Source organism: Heliangelus exortis, chromosome Z, assembly GCF_036169615.1.
Source record: "Heliangelus exortis chromosome Z, bHelExo1.hap1, whole genome shotgun sequence".
NCBI lineage: Eukaryota > Metazoa > Chordata > Aves > Apodiformes > Trochilidae > Heliangelus > Heliangelus exortis.
Window position 1 is genome coordinate 27,073,756 of NC_092454.1, and position 18,398 is coordinate 27,092,153.

General features: G+C 39.8%; 1 protein-coding gene across 1 annotated transcript; it reads left to right on the forward strand.

Moving 5' to 3' along the window:
- Nucleotides 1-364: 364 nt before the first annotated feature.
- On the forward strand, nt 365-17,777 carry PJA2 (praja ring finger ubiquitin ligase 2). The gene is made up of 9 exons (XM_071730799.1): nt 365-427; nt 3,956-4,156; nt 5,143-6,214; nt 9,577-9,768; nt 11,141-11,323; nt 13,016-13,118; nt 15,548-15,662; nt 15,970-16,091; nt 17,174-17,777. Exons 2-9 carry the CDS (start codon nt 3,958-3,960, stop codon nt 17,207-17,209), a joined length of 2,022 nt encoding a protein of 673 aa, XP_071586900.1. The 5' UTR covers nt 365-427; nt 3,956-3,957; the 3' UTR covers nt 17,210-17,777.
- Nucleotides 17,778-18,398: the final 621 nt, after the last annotated feature.

Genomic DNA, 18,398 nt, shown 5'->3' on the forward strand with positions numbered 1-18,398 from the left:
CCACTTCACCCCCGACAGAACACCCGAGGGACACGACCCACAGGAGGGCGAGGCAGCTCCACCTTGCCGACGGATGAAGAAGCGGCCGCCCACGCAGTGATCGGCCTTGCCGCCGCTACCCACAGAGGCCCCCCCGCGACTCCCCCCTCGCCCCCTCCGACTCCCTCTCGGACCCCGCCCGAATCCCTCCCAAATCCCGCCCAAGTCCCGCCCGAATCCCGCCCGGGTCCCGCCCGGGTCCCGTCCCCTCCGTGTGGTGCGGAGCGGCCCCTCCGCCTCGGTTCCCGCCCCCCCGGCCAGGATTGGTCGCTGCTGCTTCACCCGTTCAGCCATTGGTGGCCGCTAGGGCATATAAGGCGGCGGGATTGGCTGCACCGCCAATCGCGTGCTGGCAGGAGGCGACGGAGTGGAAGGTGTAACCGGAGGGGTGAGTGCGCTCCTGATGGGGTCCGGCGGCTCCGGGTCGAGCCCTGGGCAGCCGCGAGTCGAGCCCGGGCTTCTGCGGGAAGCTTCTGGCTGTGAAGTGAAGGTGCAGCAGTGCAGCCAGGCACGGTCACCCCACGGCGTTCTCCAGCCCCCGAAGCGGTCGCTCGGGCCGTGGAACGGCGGCCTTCCCTCAGCGACGGACTTGCGGTGCGCGGTCCGAGGCTGCGGAGCCCCCGGTGCTGCTGTGGCCGAGGCCGGGCCCGCGGTCTGAGGCTGAGGGACCAGAGGGAACCGTCACCGGCTCCGAGTGGAGCGGTGGGCCGTGGTGGCCCGGAGAGTGCCTGTGCCTGAGGGGCTGAGGCCGTGGGTAGGCGCGGGGGAGCCGGCGCGGCACGCAGCTACAGATGGGGCGCGGGCAGAGCTTCAGCTCAGGTTTGGTTTTGCTGGGTTTTGGGGTACTCTTTTCCCAACAACTTAACGGTGATTCGGTATCCCGGGGCGGACGGGGGAGCTTGCTGGGTGTCGTTGAGGCCGGCGAGCCGTCGGCGATGTCAGAGGTGGGCGCAGCGGCCCCGTCAGCCGGGTGGGTTGGGTTCTCGCTGCGCTGCCTCGGGCAAAATCAAGGAGGATGCGAATAGAATCGCTTCTAAAGTAAGGCGCTTGAACCAAGTTGTGAAGCACCGGGAGGAGAGGTGGTACTGCCACCAGAACCATCCTCAAAATCAGCGACAGAAAGAACGCGCCTTGGGCCGGAGGGGGGGTTGTTAAGGTGCATCAGCACGCGTTTTCTTACACGTGAGCAAAAATGCTTTAACCCGCAGTTATGCTGCATAGGGATGGTTGTGCAGTTTGGATGGGAGACTCTCCTGTGCGTTGCACCTTTACTAGGTTCTCCGATTGTGGCGGATCTGAGGTCTCCCCGAGTAACGTGCAGATACGCTTGACTGAATACTGCTGGTGAATTAAAACTTCTTTAGAAGAGTATATATGGGTTACATAGAATGTGAATCTGCATGGTGCACATGACTGCCGTGTGATTCTATGATATTAAATGTTCTAAAAAGTTGGAATGGTAACTGGTGCCAAGTACTTGATAGGATATGTTTGAAAGCTTAGAAACTGCATTCACGTCCCTGTTCTGTACCCTGGCATGTTGAGAGTTTATTCTTTCAGTGTAACTCTTGATGTGCATTTTCTTGTTTACACAGGCAATTTACAGAAATGACTTTTTAGTGAAACTGTTACCTTGCATCTCAAAAATTGATTCGGTGGTAGGCTACCCTCCCAGCTTGCAGAACTTGGATGACAGTCTACTTTTAGCCTCAGGTAGAAGAAAGAACTGTATTAAGTAAACATATTGATTTAGTGGAATCTCTAGCTCAAAGAAGAGTGCAAAATGGCCTGGAAGGTTAGTGAAAAGACAATAATTAAGGCCTGAAAAAAAAAAAAAATCCCTGAAATGTATTCCATTTTTCATTATACGTGTAGCTGATCTGATACTGCTTATAGAATAATAAGCTTTGTTGTGTTCTTAAGTATCCTAGTAAGCAGCCTGAAGTATCTGCTAAACTGGACTTTTTGAAGAAAGAACTTTTGGATTACTAAGTCTAATCCATCGGAAAATATAAAAATGTTTAATTTTTGCTTTAGGTATGCTGGTTTTGGCTGGAGTAGAGTTAACTTTCTTAACAGGAGCATACATGTTTTGGATTTTATTTTTTGTTCTGAGAACAGAGTGTTAGTTATTGTTGTCTAGTGCTTACAAAGCATCAGGGCCTTCTCTGCAAATATCATCACTGTTGGTGTCTATTCACATGGGAATAGAACAATATTTTAGATTCATGTGGCAGGTATTGCTGTTAGTGTAATTTTGTTTGGTTTACTCAAGCCTTTTTTTTCTTTTTTTTTTTTTTTTTTTTTTTCTTTTTTTTTTTTTTTTTTTTTTTTTCTTTTTTTTTTTTCTTTTTTTTCTGATAACGGGCTGAAAGAAAAAGTGATTGTTTTTCTTTTGCTGGAATTTGCATTTTTTTCTGAGGCCTTGGATCTTCCACTATCAGTATTTTCACTATTCATATTTCTTTTGGGTTGGGTTCTGGTTTAGTTTTGTTTTTTTTACTGTGGGGAAGATTAGACAGTATGTATAAGGATTTCTCCCACAGAAATGTAACTGAAATGCAGATTGCTAGGAAGTGTTTTCAGAATTGCCAATCTGGCAATTGTAAACAAAATTTTTGCAGGGCGTTGTCTGAACCTCTTAAAGTGTAACTTCTAGAAACTGTAGTTTGCAATAGGAAGCTTTTTTTTCTGTTTCTTCCTTCATTCAAGCTTTTAGGTGATCATATGAGTCCTGAGACTTCAGCCCTCAGAAAAGTATTTACCTTTCTTATCTGTGTTTCATTTGTCATCATTTATGTTCGGTTAGCAGCAACAGAATCATTTCTTGTATCTCTGTCCTAGGAAGAGGAGCCTTCAGCAGTGATTATAGTGCAGTTGCATGCTTTGGGCAGTTCAGATGTTGCAACTACCAGCCTTGCTAGTGGCTCTACTGCTCTAAGCTGCATAAAGTAGCTGCTAATAAATAGTGTCTTTGCATATAAATATTCTCTTTCTAAGTGAAGAGATGAGTTGAACATCCAGGAAAGAAAAAGGGCTTTCTGCAGTTCAGAAAAAATCAGTGTTAATAGTTGCAAACTTCATCTTGGACTTCGTCTGGTTTTCAGTTTGGTGAGCTTCAATAACAAAAAAGCTACTATGTTAACTGTGTATCTAGGAAACTTAAAAAGTTACTTAGAGGGTTGTGGAAGAGGCACTGCACATCTGAAATACTGAACTTAAAATTGTCTTGTACAAACAACAGCCTTTGGATATGCACACTTCTGTTAAATTAATCTGTTAATTAAATCAATACAGTATTGGTGTATTAAAATCTCTCTGCAGTACAATATCTGCAGCTTTGCATTTTCAAGTTTCCTAATGCTATTTATCCTAGGTTTTTTTGGTAAAAGCATTAAGATCCATTAATGTGGGATATATGGCCACTTACCTTGTATGCCATGCCTGAGCATACTACCTAGAGTAAATAATAAAACCATCTCCCTGGGACTCCTTTGTTTTAGATATAATTTGATTAGTTGTACTTTTTCTGTTACAGAGATCATCAAGCTAAGGTTGAGTGAATTGTGCTCACTACCTTAAGGATTTTCCATTATAGATATGATATAAAACTACATTTTTGTTGTCAGAACTATGTGCAGAAGTGTATCACGTGAAAAAAAAGTCATGCATAATGTGGACTAGATTTAAAAATTTTTTGTGAAGTCTATATAAATCTTTATGGAGATGGGGCAGGATATGTTTGTCAGTATTATTCAGTGTAGATGAAAATTGTTTTTTCGTAGCATATCTGCTAGACCACTTCATGTGCTTACTGACTGTATTGCGAAACTGTGTCAAAAAAATTGTGTTAGGGAAGAGGGAAATTTATAAAGTACATCCTAACAGTCTCTCTTTCTTTCCTAATCTCATGTAGCAATGGGTCAGGAAGCTGGAAAACCTGTCTTGCCCAGACCAGCGGGAAGATTTCGAACTTCTACAGGTAGAAGATATGGAAGAAGACATACCTATGTTGTTTTCAGAACATCAGTGAATAGACAAGGCAGAGGTGGACATCAACACAATGAAGACCAAAAACTACTCGAACTTGAGTGTGCTCAGGAGCAGAATTCTTCCTGTACGTGCGTATTTCTGTGTCCGTGCCATTTAATTGCAAACTGGAGGGCTTCAGGGTAGAAGGGGAATGCACATAGAGAAATGTGAAGAGTGTAGCCACGTAAATTACACAAAGTACATTTCATATATGTTTATACTATGCAACTTAGCATGAAGGTGAGTTAAGTTGTAGTCTTAAGCTGCTTAAGTTCATGTGTACTGCTTTTCTGAATGAATGCATTCTTATCAGCTAGATATCCATAACATTGTATAATTTAAATTAAATTCCAAATCACATTTGGAAGATAATACCTATCTTAACCTTGCATTTGGAACTTGGCTATGAAATAGTTGATATACCATAGAACAGGTTATTCTGTCTTTGTCAGCCTTAGTGTAGTTACAGTGGAAAATGGAATGGAATCATAGAATGGTTTGGGTTGGAAGGAACCTTAAAGATCATCAAGATCCAACACCCCTGCATGGGCAGGGACACCTTCCACTAGACCAGCTTGCTCACAGCCCCATCCAACCTGGCTTTGAGCACTTCCAGGGAGGGGGCAGCCACAGCCTTCCTTGGACCTTCCAGTGTCTCACCACTCTCACAGGAAAGAATCTCTTCCTCATATCTAACCTAAATCTCCCTTCTTCAAGTTTGAAACCATTGCTTGTGGAAAGGGAAGTTTCAGAATTTCTAATCTAGTGGGGTGGTTTTTTTTTAAGTTTTCCTGTTCTCGTCTTAAATTTCCTTTTCATATAAGCAAAGTAAAATGCTGCTTATAAACACATTACTTTAACACTTTTTTTTTTGCTATCACAAGCTGAGATGAAATTGCTTGTTTCCATGTACTGAGCTTAAATAAGTTTCAATATCTTAAGGAATAACTGCATCTCTGATAAATGTTTCTTTACTATTTTGCACCTTCGGTGCTAGTGAACTGTCCTTTCTTTTTCATGAGAAGTTGTTGCATATTGGTTTTGATTATTTGAATGTATTCTTTCTTACAGCTTCCCTTGAAATTGCCAGTCCACTGGTTCAAGTTCCTTCTGGCTCATTGCATCAGCCTTTATCAGGAAGTGTTGCAACTGAAATACTTGTTCACCAAACTGTAGCAAACCAAACTATTAATTCAGGCCTATCTCCACTATCTCCATTCTCTTTTGGTCTGGAAGGCAACAAAATCTCAGGGAACATTACAAATTCCCATGAGGGTTCTGAGGACCTTTCAGAATATGCGTCTGGAGGGTGTAATGGTATGAATTGTCAGAAGGGGATTGCTACTGTAGACAATGATTCTTATGAGCCAGATAGTGATGGAGAGAAAGATGATGTTCAAGACAAATTTTCTTCAGCTAGAAAAGTAAATACAGCTAAAGGAACAGCAGAAAATAAGTTTTCTGGCGTAAAACGCAGTCAGTCTTCTGCTGACTTAGAGTTTCAGATGTCCACTCTCAGCCACAGAATTGCTTGGGAATGTTGTGAAGAAGCAGGACCAGTGCCTTCAGTGAGCCATTTTGCCTTAGGTTCAGACAGGGCATATCCAAACAAAAAGAGAGCAGAACCTTCTGCTAAAGATCCAGCTATACTGAAAAGTAACCTGAGTGGTGCCAGTCGTGAGACACAGCAGATGAATACAGTTGATGTTGGAATTGGAGCCTCTGTAGCAATTGCTAATGAATTGAGTGTCAATGATAGAAGTGGGCAAGGAAGTTCACCTGAGATGGTAGTGAGACCTAAAATAAGAAAACAAAGATCTGCAAACCAGCTGCAAAGAGATATGCTTCCTAGTATTGAAGAGGAAAGTGATTCTTGGACAACAAGTGAGATTGCTCAAGTCCAGCAAGGCCCTGAAGGCCCTGCTGAGCGTGCCTTACAAAATAGCAAAGAAATGAGCTCTAGTATGGTTTTAGCTTCAAGAGGGCACAGAGGTTTTCAAAGGAACACAGAAATAGACCTAGGGAAAAATGCAGCAGCCCAAGAACATAAAGGTGTGCTAGGTAATACCACTTGTGATGAATTTAAACATGGCAGTGAACGTGGCATCAGACATTTGTCAGTGTCCTACAAAGACGAAGACAGGTAATATTTCAATTTTGTATCTGCATTACTATTGAATGTTTTGTGTAAGTCCTGTAATTTGTTAGCAAACGGAACATGAAAACTCTGGCAATTTCAGAATATGATCAGATAACAAAATGCCAACTTTTCCTTTCGGTAAAAAGCTTTTCTTTTTTTTTTTTTTTTTTTTTTTAGGGTCAAAGGGCCTTACTGCTAAGCTTTTTGAACAGAGTTCTTCCTTGACATATCTGAAGAATAACTTGATAGGACTATTTATAGTCCCTTTTTTAATGAAGTTATTAAACCTTTTGGGTGCTTTCAGAGTAACTATTTATACAGTTTCAGATGTACTAATGGCTCCAATCTGGGCATCAGGAGCAGTATTCAGGCTCTGCCTGTTTTATGCTCTCTACCCAAAAGACAAGACTAATTTGGGTAAACCATTTGAGTGACTTTCTTCTTTGCTTTTATATTGTTGATCTTGTCCCCACTGCATTTTTTACCAGATGTGTCTTCTGCATGTTGATGTGGTGGTTTGTGTGCTTGCCATAAGGCTTCATAGGATTGCTATCATAGAACCAGAGAATGGCTTTATTGGGAAGGACCCTTAAAAATAATCTAGTTCCACCTCCCCTGCATGGTCAAGAACACCTTCCACTAGACCAGTTGCTCAAAGCCCCATCCAACCTGGCCTTGAACACTTGCAGGGATGGGGCTTGGACAAGGTCTCTGGGCAACCTGTTCCAGTGTCTAGCCAACCTCACAATGAAGAATTTTTCTAATGTGTAATCTAAATCTCGTATCTTCCATTTTAAAGCCATTACCCCTTGTCCTGTTGCTCCATGCCCATAAAAAAAGGCCATCTTTCCAGTAGGCCCCTTAAAATATACTGGAAAGCTGCTATAAAGTCTCCCTGAAGACTCCCCTTCTCCAGGCTGTACAACCCAAATTCTCTCAGCTTGTCTTTGTAGAAGAGCCCTATGATCAGCCTCCTGACCATCATCATGGCCCTCCTTTGAACTTGCTCCAGAGGTCTGTGTTGTTGTTTTGTTGGGATATTAAGAATTTCCAGATCTAAAGATAGAGATTCCACTGCTTTTGTGGAAAGAACAACATGAAAATTAATCTGCATAAGCTCTTGTCCTTTAAATATTGCAGCATTCCAATTGCGAGAGGACAAAATCCTTAAGGCAATGTAAAATCTTTTCAGCTTCTGAAATGCTGCTACTGAAGATGAAATCCAAGGGAGAAAATGAGCTGTATTGTACGGCTGTAGTGTTGGTTTCCATGATGCCGAGTGGATAGTTACAGCATGACAAAAAGAAATACAGGTTGCATATCTGAAAGTGACTGTCATGATGACAATAACTGAACCACTGAGGAAGCATGTGTTTTTAAAACCCTCAAAAGACTAATGTAGTACTTATATACAAAGTACTTATGAGGTACATTATCAATGATTACTCTATACAAAGCACTAATATGTTTATCCATTCTCAAAAAGTAATGTTCCATCTTTAATCCATATTATATGTTTAAATGTACATCTATAGCTGCCTAGAAAGCAGAATCAATGTGTGTCAAACTACATCCTGCAGCTCAACTTTCACTTCTTTCCAATCCAGGAGGAAATCCACCTCCGTAATGCATTCTGGACCTTTGTCTCACATTTTTGCTTCAAGGAAGTGCCCAGTAATGTCAGTGGTAGGATGTAGAAGTTGTGTGAGAAGGACAGTATCTTGTGCTTTTGTTAGAACCACATGCTCTCAGAATAGTAATGGTAGTCCCTGGAGAGCAGGGCTGGTGGGATGAGGATCATATCCTTTTGTTCACTCGATTAATTTAGTTTTGTTTTGTATGGCATGCAAAGGCCAGTGCAACCAGGGGAGAGATATGAAGTTAATGTCTTATGCTTTTGGTAAGTGTTTAGAACTCCCCAGCCATTCAGTGAGAGTCTGCTTCCCTGAAGAATTAGGCCCAGGTAAATCCTAAGTTTTGAAATAAACACATTCAGTGTTCTGCTGTTCAGTATTAATTACTTCAGGGTTATCCTCATTTCTGGTTTGAATTAGTATTTGTGTACAAATTTTAAAGAGAACAAATTTTACTTAAAACATAGGGATGCTATTATATACTCTGTGGAAGTAAATTCCTGGATTGTAACATAGACAATTAAAACAAAAGACAAATATTTGGGTTCTAAAACATTAATATTCAGCTTTAGTTGGTATAAAGTGCATTAGACTACAGATCAGAATTTATTGATGGATATGATTTCTGTTTTAAAGTAGTCCTTTTAAATAGCCTAGTATTAATGGGCCATTAATTCTTATTTCCTTAATTTTCCCTTGTCCTCAAAATTGTGGTAGAAAAATATATTCCTGCTTCAAAGCAAAATATTTCCCTATAACCTGTCTTGAGGTGGGTTTTGTTTTGTTTTGTTTTGTTTTTAAAACCTGAACTGTGCAACTTCCAGTTTTTTGGAAGTACTTGCAATTCATTAAGTAAAAAGTTTTATTGGCATGTGCTTGTGATACTACATAGAAAGAGGGTTTCTTTAAAGTGAGTTTGTAGTTGGGGAGATAGCACTGATACAGATAGCCATACTGGGTTTAGCAGGTTGAAATACTGCTAAATACCTGAACACTCTGCAGGTATTGTGGATTGCTGTGTAGGATGTGCTTCTGTAAGCATGTTTGCTTTTTGGATGTTTGTTCATTTTCTGTAACATTTTGAAGTGACACAGCTAGTTGACTATACTGTGAGTTTTGGTATGTCAGCTGTCATTGTTAGGAGTGAGTGACCCTTCTTAGTGGTGTTACCAAAGGTAGATAAGTTTGTCCTTCTTGAGCTTCTGCTATTATCACTTTTAAGGTCCCCACATTTATTTGATCCCCTTTTCTACATGATGGCTGAGCAAATTCTCTTTGAAAAACTCCCTGCCATTAACTTCTTTGGCTAGTGAATTATACAGTTTGCAGTGTCATTCATTGTATCTTTGTATGATTAAAAAAGATTGCGTATGGCTTAGGGGTTTTGAACTTTAACTGTAAGGTTTGTTTGGCTGAGATGTAAGGCACATGTTGCTTATTGTTAACCAGGCATTGCTGGTGCTGTGTTCTGTGTGTTGGAAGGAAGATGTGTGTAATGGGTCTGGGCTTATATACCTTAGTTACATACTCAGCAAATGCTGAGGGGAAGAACAAAGCCTCTTTGCAAAGTGAGATGGGCAGAATTGTTTCTTAGAAAATTAATGTGTTCTTTGTGTGTATGTTACAGATGGTAAAAATTTAATTTATGCCAGAAAAAAGTCTGTATTGAGAGCAATCTTTCCCCTAAAGCAATGTTTAAATTAACACCCCGTTACCTTGTTTAAATTGCAGCTCAGAATGCAGTGATGGAGAATGTTCTGCAGCTGTGCCTAGCTATTTTACTGCTGTAGAAAAACAGCAGCCCTCAAGTGAAGAGAGTGAGAAGATGACTCCAAGCAGCGAGGAACAGGAGCCAGAAGTAGGGAGCAGCAGCAGCAGCAGCAGCAGCAGTGTTGAGGACACAAACTTGGCTGCTGGTGAAGTGTAAGGTTTTATTTTATTACTAACTTGTAAGTTCTGAATTAGCAGTAACATAGCATCTACAGGACACCAAGCAGAATGAGTTCTGAAAGTAGTTACTTTACTAGTAATAATTACCTATGTCAAAAAAATCTGGGTAAAATGTATGTCATATTGGGGAAAATGACTTGTCATGCAAACAGTTCTGTCCTATGGAAGATACAGAAATAATGATGGCATAGACATAGAGTACCAATAAGGATAATAACCTGGATATAGCAACTTTAAAAAGCCAAATGAGGCAAGTATTTTTTTTTGTAGTAAATTTTAAAGTTAATTGTGGTGCCATGTATGTTACATATCTTCTGATGTAGATTAGTACATGTTGCAAAGCATTAATATCTTTATTACTTCAGATATTTTACTGCTTTTTGTTTCGGCTGCCCTAGCAGTGACTAAAGTAAGCTTGAACTACTTGCTCACTGATAACTTATTTTTCCAGTCATTCTGTACTTCATAAAATACCTACCTCTGTTGCAAGGCAAAATTTATTGCTGTCAATAGCCAAGCAAAGGTTTTTCCTAAGTGTCTAATATTGATATTTTATACTTAGTTTTGGTGTTTTTAAAACCCCAAGCCATGCCTACATGCTTTTTCACCTTCTTCCATTCTCAGGTAGACAGTGCCTATTACCAAGCAGTCCAAAACTCTGTTATTAAATACTTAAAGTATTGTTACCTCCCAAGGTTTGGAGCATAACCACGGTATAATGAAAGCTCATCTGTTTCAGAATAACAACAGTGGAGCTGTAAATCCTTTAGCTTTCTAAACCTGCAGATGGTACCCATTTCTAACTTGATTGCTGTTTATTTGTTCTCTAATAAGGAAAGTGTAACTTGCAGTCCTGTGGTCCTAAACATCCAAGTGACTTGGATTTCTCTAGACAATTCAGGAATTAGAGGAGTCTTTGTCCTTACACAAGTAACTTCTCTTGCAAATTCTATCTCTTTGCATTCATACTGAGTTTTACCATAAAGGCTGTTCATGGGTGTCAAGAGACATTGCTTTTAGTGCTTTAAGAAAATCTTCGGTAACAAATTTACTAGCCCTGGCAGGGATATTGCAGGGAAAATACAAAGCAAGCTACTTAGTGTACTACTGATCCTGAGCATTAGAAAAATAATTTTGCCATGGAATTGTGTGTTACTAGATTGTCTCAGCTGATACCACTGAGCGTATATTGTTTTCTTACAGCAAATACTTAACTCTTAGCTGGGACTCCCCAGGCTGGGAAACATTCAGCTGCAGCCTTTGTAATATGTGCAGCTTTTGTTGGTTGCATGTGGTTGTGAATTCTTAGATTTTTAGTTTTAGCTTTTCATTTGTTTATTTAAAGGGAACCGACATCACTGGAGGAAGGAGAGGTTTCTTCATCAATGAAACAGGAAGGAGAAAGTAGCAGTGATGAAGAAAATGATACAGCTGGTGAATCTGTGCAATCTGGAATGTTCCTGTTGGATGGAAATAACAACCTGGAGGATGACTCCAGTGCAAGTGAAGACCTCGATATGGAGTGGAGGTATGCCTTCATAGTTTTCTCCATAAAGTTTGGAGGTTTTATAGTTACTGTTTTACTTATGTAAGGTGTCAAAATACTCATGGCAAAATACTCCTGCTTCAGAGACTGACAATCTTATTTTAAGGCTTAAGGTACTTAAATGCTGTTACTCCCAGTGAGAGAGAGAGAGGATGTGAATTTGCTAAATCAGGCTGTTATCTGAGAAGACACTGGTATCCTAAATATTCAGTGGATGGGTGTACTTCTCAATTTTCAGGATGATGAGTTTAGTGGCAGTATGAAAGTAAAACAGTACTAGTGTAGTAATGCAGTTTTATAATTGTTTTTCATTTCTGCAGCTGGTGTAAATTAGATCTCTTTGCAAATTAGGTCTCTTTGAAATGCCATGTGCTTACCTGATATTGCCATGATCTTGAATGCTTCACTCAATTTCCTGTCATTAGATTGCTGAAGAATATTATAATATATTTGTTACAATTTCTGCAAATAACAGGAAGAATGTGAGCAGAGGCCTTTTGACAGCCTAGTTCTAGAACAGTACAGTGCATTTGTTAAGCACATGGAGAGTGGACGGTGGAAACTAGAAGTAAGATACTTGTTCTTACAAGTAGCAAAGCAAGCAAAGGAATTTTGGGATATGGACAAAACCTGGTTTTTAAGTGTTGGAGTTTTGTGTTGAAAACAAAACTTGAAGCAGTGACCAAGCTGTGGTGAAACACTGTAATCATAATCTGAATACTAGTTGTAAAGTGGCTTAATAGCATACCTATGAAATGTATTAGCTCTGCTGTATGGAGCAGTCAACAGTAAACGCTCCCATCAAGTTCCCTTGCCTGTCATCTTTTTAAGAATGACTTTAAAATGTTGTGCAGTAGAGTAAAAGGAGTGAGGATGATGTGAGAGAAGCAATACTGGAGACACCAAGGGTCAGAGAAGAAGGGGGAGGATGTCCTCCAGGTGCTGGAGGAAAAACTCCCCTGCAGTTGAACAGGTAGGTATTTGCTAAAGGAAGTCTGCCTGTGGACAGCCTGCATTTGTCTGTGTAAGTGAAGTACTGCAGATGTGGGAAAGACCCACACAGGAGCAGATCTATCCTGAAGGACTACTGCCCATGTAAGGGACCCGATACTGGAGCCAGGGAACAGGCTGGAGTGGTAAAGAAAAACCTGCAGCAAACTGACCACAGCCCAAGCCCCATCCCTCTATCTGGTTGGGGTCGGGGAGATATACAGGAGTCAGGAATGAAGGAGAAAAGTTGAGCCTGGAAGGAGAGGGAGAGATGTGGTCTAAGAGCAAGATGTTACAGCTTTTGCCTTTTTTTCTCAACTATCTAAATAAATTTGTAGAACTGCCCAGACTGGAAGAAACTTCAAAAGATCATCTGGTTCAACCTTTCAGCCTTAAGCTGAAACTATTTTTTCTGTGATGGTGGTTGGCAAGTGATGTCCCTATCTTTAGCTCAGTCACAAGCTTTTCGTCTCATTTCTGCCTTGGTCCCATTGCGGTGATGGAGTGAAAGAGCAGCTGGGTGGGTATCTGTCAGCCAGCCAGGGCTGAACCAACACAGCCCCCTCATGAGAGCGTACACACAGTTGTTACCAGGTGATGTGAAGTCATTTGGTGTACCCACCCCTCATGTTATTACTATTAATTTGGGAATTAAGACCACGTTTCCTAACACTTGTTTTTCAGCGCATTTGATGAGTTTGATGGCCTAGGATTTCCTCCAGCCCTTCCTTTTGTGGATCCTCGTTTCTTAGCATTTATGGCAGTAGCAGATGAACAAGCTGTGGAGGTATTAAATTATTCTTGCTGGTATTATATCATTGATGATGTGACCTAAGTTTTTATTATTGAATATTTGCAATGTAATCTGAAAAGTGAGAGAACTACTTCCCTGCTTTAGCTTGAACTTTCAGGTCTACAAGATTGAAAAATAATAACTCTAAATTCCTGAGTTACGCATTTCAAGAAGTCTTCCATCAATGCTGTTCCTCTGTTTTCTCCTAAAGGAAAAAGATACTGATATTATAAACAATGCTATTTAAATTATTCTAAAGAATGCTGACAAATCCTACATAACAAAGAATAATTTGTTAACAAAGGGTAAGCACCTGGATCTGTGCTTATGAATTGTCCCAGACTTTTATTGGATATCTCATCCAATTTTAGTCCTCAATAGAAGTCTTCTCTATGCCTTTCTATATTGACTCCATGTGTTTTTAAATTAAAAAGAAAAAACAACACCAAAACCCAATACTTACCTTTACTTTGTTCTAATCCCATTTCACCTAATTTTAGATAAACCAGAACATTTCTTATTGAGAACAAGCATGTATATGATCTTTCCTATGTTGCATGACATAGGTCACTGTTAAAGTGAATATGGAGCTACCTGAAATTCACTTCGATGCAATGCAACAGTCTTGCACTACCAGAAATCTCTGTTGCAGGGTATTTGTCAAAATAAGAGTTAAATGATGTATAGACAGATAATACAATGTTACAATAATAAAATTAAATGCTTTCTATGTGACATAGTTTAGGGGCATCAAGGACCAGTGTGACTACTAGTTCTTCAAATAAGATTTGACAGTCTGTCCTGTTAACAGCATGCTTGTAGACACAATACCAAGGGTGCTTTAAAATGCTTTTTAAAGCTGACAGTGGAATGATCATGGGATTTTTTTTTCATGAGTATGTGAAAAATCTATGATTTGTGAATAAACTTCATTGGGGCCACCCAAGGGGGTGGAAGGGCTGATCCATTAAGTCATTCAGTTTCTAGGCATTGTGCATCCCCAAGGTACAAAGAAGGTCAGTATATTCATGATCAAGTACCATATGATCTTCTGCTGTCTAGGTTCTTGTTAGCTTTAGTTATCTTGAGATGCTTCAGAACTGCTTATTAGTGCAGGAGGTCTGTTGATAGCCTTACTTAAAAAAACCAGTATTTAGAAGTTATATAGAAAGAATTCCTTGTTGCTTTCATAGCTGTCAGTTTTCACTATATCAGAAAGGAGAGAACTATAGAAGCAGTTGACTTCCTCCTTTGCACCAAAGGAGGACGTCTGTGGGGAGGAGAAACTAATCTTATATTCTTTTTTAAAATCAATGTTAGCACTTGAAGAGGAGGCAGGTTAATGTGGCCGAGTTTTTCTTTCTCATTACTATGCAACACTGCTCTTTCAGAAGAAAGGTGTTCAGTCTTGTCAGGCTGAAATGTAAAAGCAGTCCTACATGGCTAAATGAGAAGCTGCTGTAATTAGACTAGTGACAGTAGGAACAGTGTCATGGAAGACACTTGGCAGATGGCTACAAAGATAGTTACTCTCTGGTACCTGTGGTGCAGGACACTGGATGTTGGACAAGTGGGTCAAGTCAAGTCTTGGACAAGCCTCTTAAATAGTGTTTGGGCCTGCAGCTACTGCTGAGGTGTATGGAACTGCACCTGAGCGGGTTACTAGTTTGTTCAGGATATGAACTCAGTGCTTCTGTGTTCTTCACTCTTCAGTTCAGTTTGTTCCACTGTTCAGACAGGTACATCTAGTATGTTTCTTAGTGAATATGAGCAGCCTGACTTCTGTGCTGCCAGTTTTTTCTACTAGAGATCCTTTTGGTGGCTTAGAGAGTTGAATGCATGATATAAACATCAGATCTGTCTGCTGTAGCATTGGAGTTTAATGCTTCACCTTACAGAATCTTTAAAAGTTTCAAAAAAGGTAACTTAGAAGCAGCACTATACTTGTCTTAAGTCGTTTTACAGATCAGAAAATCTGTGTGGATCTGTTTCTTTGCTGGAAGTTCACCTGGTAATGTAGCCAAGGTACTTAGTATTTGTGTTTGTACCTGAGGTATTCAATAGGTGATGCTAGGAAACTTGTTAGTGAGGCTTTTGTTTTCAGAAAGTGAAATGCAATCAGTCTTGTATTACCAAGCTTTATTTTTTACTTGCTGTTTTTCCTGAAACTTTATACAATGAATATATATTCAATAGACAAGTTGTTGCTCTTTAAGAAGGCTTGAAGAACAAGCTGTTACTGTTTTAACTTTCAGTTTGGTCTTATTCATTACAAAAACAAAAAAAATGTTACAGTGATTAGTCCGACAAATTTAACTTCCAGTCAAGAAAATAGTAGTGTTAGAATTGGATTTCTTTTCTTGCTTCTCTGTTCTTAAATGGAGTGCTCTATTTCTTAAGAAGTCTCTCCTCCCCCTTTTCAGACTATTCTGACGCATTTGGAGCTTCTTGGATTTGGTGTTGAAGAGGTTCATCCACCAGCTCCTAAAGAAAGAATAGACTCTCTGCCACGGATTATTGTCACAGATGACCATGATGGTATGGAAAAATAAAGAATTCCACAATATTTCTTAAAAAAAGAAAGGTTTTCAGTAGTGTCCTCAATGCACTATTTAAACATTGTGTGTAGCTGACAATACTTACTGTGCAGCTGGCAGGGCTTGCTCTCAAGGACTTTTGAATCTCGAATCAGACTGAATATAACTTTCATAAGCTTGGAAAGCAACCCTTTAATGGATTTAAGTGTGATTGTATTTTGTAATCAGTGATACTGGTATAACATGTATTTTAATTTCAACTCATGCTAGATGCAAAACAAGATAATAATGCTTTTTCTTTATCATAGGTATAGGTAAAGATCAGTGTTGTACCATCTGTTACAGCGAATATGTGAAAGACGAAATCGTAACACAGCTACCCTGTCAACATTTGTTTCACAGACCTTGTGTTATTCACTGGTTACAGCAAGTAAGTACTATAGAATTGGTGAGGGTTTTGTGGGTTTTCTTGAGTATTCCCATTCTTTGGAGAAGAACACTAACTTTCTGAAATCAAGGGATGAAATACCAAAAAATAACTGGCTATTCACTTTGTTTTATGGAACCAAATTCTAGTGCAAGTGAGGAAAGTGTATCTGTACTTACCTTAAGGGCAATTTTTTAAATACAGTCCCTGCAGGACTGCTCCCTGTGGAAGGAACCTGCTCTGGAGCAGTTTGGGCAACTGCAGCCTGTGGGAAGGATTCTCTGTAAAAGGTCATAGAGATAGATGTGTCTCCCATGGGAGAGACCCCATGCTAGAGCTGGGGAAGAATGTGAGGAGTCCTCCCGCTGAGAAGGCAGGAGAGGCAGAGACAACTCACCACAATCCCCAGTTCCCTGTATCACTGACAGAAGGAGGCAGAGATTTTCAGAGTAAATTAAGCCCAGAAAGAAGCAAGGGGAATGACAGAGTGGCTTTGGTGGACACTTAGTGCCCAGTCAAGGTGAACCCACCACATGAGGCTAGGCTACACCTAAATTTATGAATTTAAACTTTTTTTTCTTTGCTCATGCACTCTGCTTTATGCACAGTAGTGAGCCTACAGAGTAATATATAATTTCTTCAAGAGGTACAAGGAGAAGATTGATCATCCTAGTCTGAATCAGGGGTTTATAATTCTATTTTTTTACCTTTATAATTTGGATTACTAGGTTCGTATTACATGTCTTGCTCTTGCTGAAAACTAGGACAAAATACCACCTCTCAGATTTGAGCTGTACCTAGTTTATAATTAAGCCTTGCCTCAAATTTTCCCACTGTAAAATACTGAAGACCTTGCAGAGACCCTGGTGTCTATCTGCTGTGTAACTGCTGTAAAAGCAAAGCAAGTCTTTTGCCTGAGATTGTTAGCTGTTTCTTAGCTACAGGTGGTCAGTCCAGTCAAATTTGACTTTGTGACAGTACTGTAGAGAAGATGTTAAATGGTTTGTAAATAATAACCTTTAGCTTTTCTATAGAATTAAAGGTAAACTGTTATAATGACCTGTTTTTCTTTCTTTTTTTTGTAGTCAGGAACATGCCCGGTGTGTCGTCGTGTGCTTTAACCTGTGCTTATTGAAGCAGCTGCTGCCACTGTTTCCTTTCTATCTGATTGTTATACTGCATATTCTGTTTAAGTTTTTGACACTAAAATAAAGTAAATGTTGCCCATTTAATTAAAATGTGAAAACAGTTATGTCTAAAATATTGTATGTAAAATACTATCAAGATTATATATTTGGAAAGAGGGTTCACGATTTTCTAAACTCTTTGTATTTACTCAGAAGAATGTGCAGCCTTTTCTCTTAGTGGAATATTTCTGGTTACCGAATGTCTAAAGCTTGTATTGTCACAAATGTTTCCATGATGTGGCACTTTTTCCAAGATTTTTCAGCTGCAGTGCAGTTGTAGCTTATTGAAGTTGTTTCTTAGGTAAAGCAGGTTGTAACTCGGCTAATTGGTTTTGTCAGCTAGTGCCACTGAATGACTTTCATTGATTTAATATTTGAATCAAATGTAAATCTGTGATGCCACCAATGTTGCTGTTTGATTTAATTGGAAACAAATTGTGCAGTAGAATAATTTCTTACCAGTTGATTCCACAATAAACTTTTTTGTCAAAACTGCTGTTAACTTGCCGTTGTCTCTGGTTTTGTTCTGCTTTTTGGTTTTGGGGTTTTTTGGTGTTTTTGTTTCGCTTTTTGTAAATGCTGGTGCTGTTTATAAGCCTGCTTTGAAGAAGTATATAAGCTACAGAACTCGGGCATTTGAAGTTCTAAGAACTGGCATCTATAAGAGCTGGACAGCTCATTCCTTAAATCTGTGTTTAAATTCTGTTCTATTAATTGGAACTCCTTCATGCATGTGTGATGTTTATATATCTCAGACGTAGTGATGCTTTCTAATGTACATAGGATTAAAATATTCTCAGCTCCTGGAGTCTTAAGTCTGAAAAAGGTAGTAGAAACTTCACACACTTAATGGAAAAATAATTTGAGAATTTGGCTCTTAGGCTACACCTTATATTTTAAAGGAGAAAAGGCTGATCTCTAAAATGTATTTCTCTAAATAATATTCTAAGGTATGCAAAAAGAATGTGGAGTTTATCATTACAGGATGGAAATCCAATATTTGGATGTGTAAGTTTTTATACCAATGGCTGCATAAGAACTTTTCTGTTGCCATTGGGTGGACACCCCGATCCTAAAATGTTGTTGCATGGGAATAATATATGAAAAGTCTAATCAAACCCCC

Excerpts from the sequence above, each read along its gene's own strand:
- PJA2 (XM_071730799.1), top strand. The coding sequence starts at position 3,958 with ATGGGTCAGGAAGCTGGAAAACCTGTCTTGCCCAGACCAGCGGGAAGA. Across the intron at positions 4,157-5,142 it reads TCAGGAGCAGAATTCTTCCT|CTTCCCTTGAAATTGCCAGT; the intron begins GTACGTGCGTAT and ends TCTTTCTTACAG. Across the intron at positions 13,119-15,547 it reads CAGATGAACAAGCTGTGGAG|ACTATTCTGACGCATTTGGA; the intron begins GTATTAAATTAT and ends CCCCCTTTTCAG.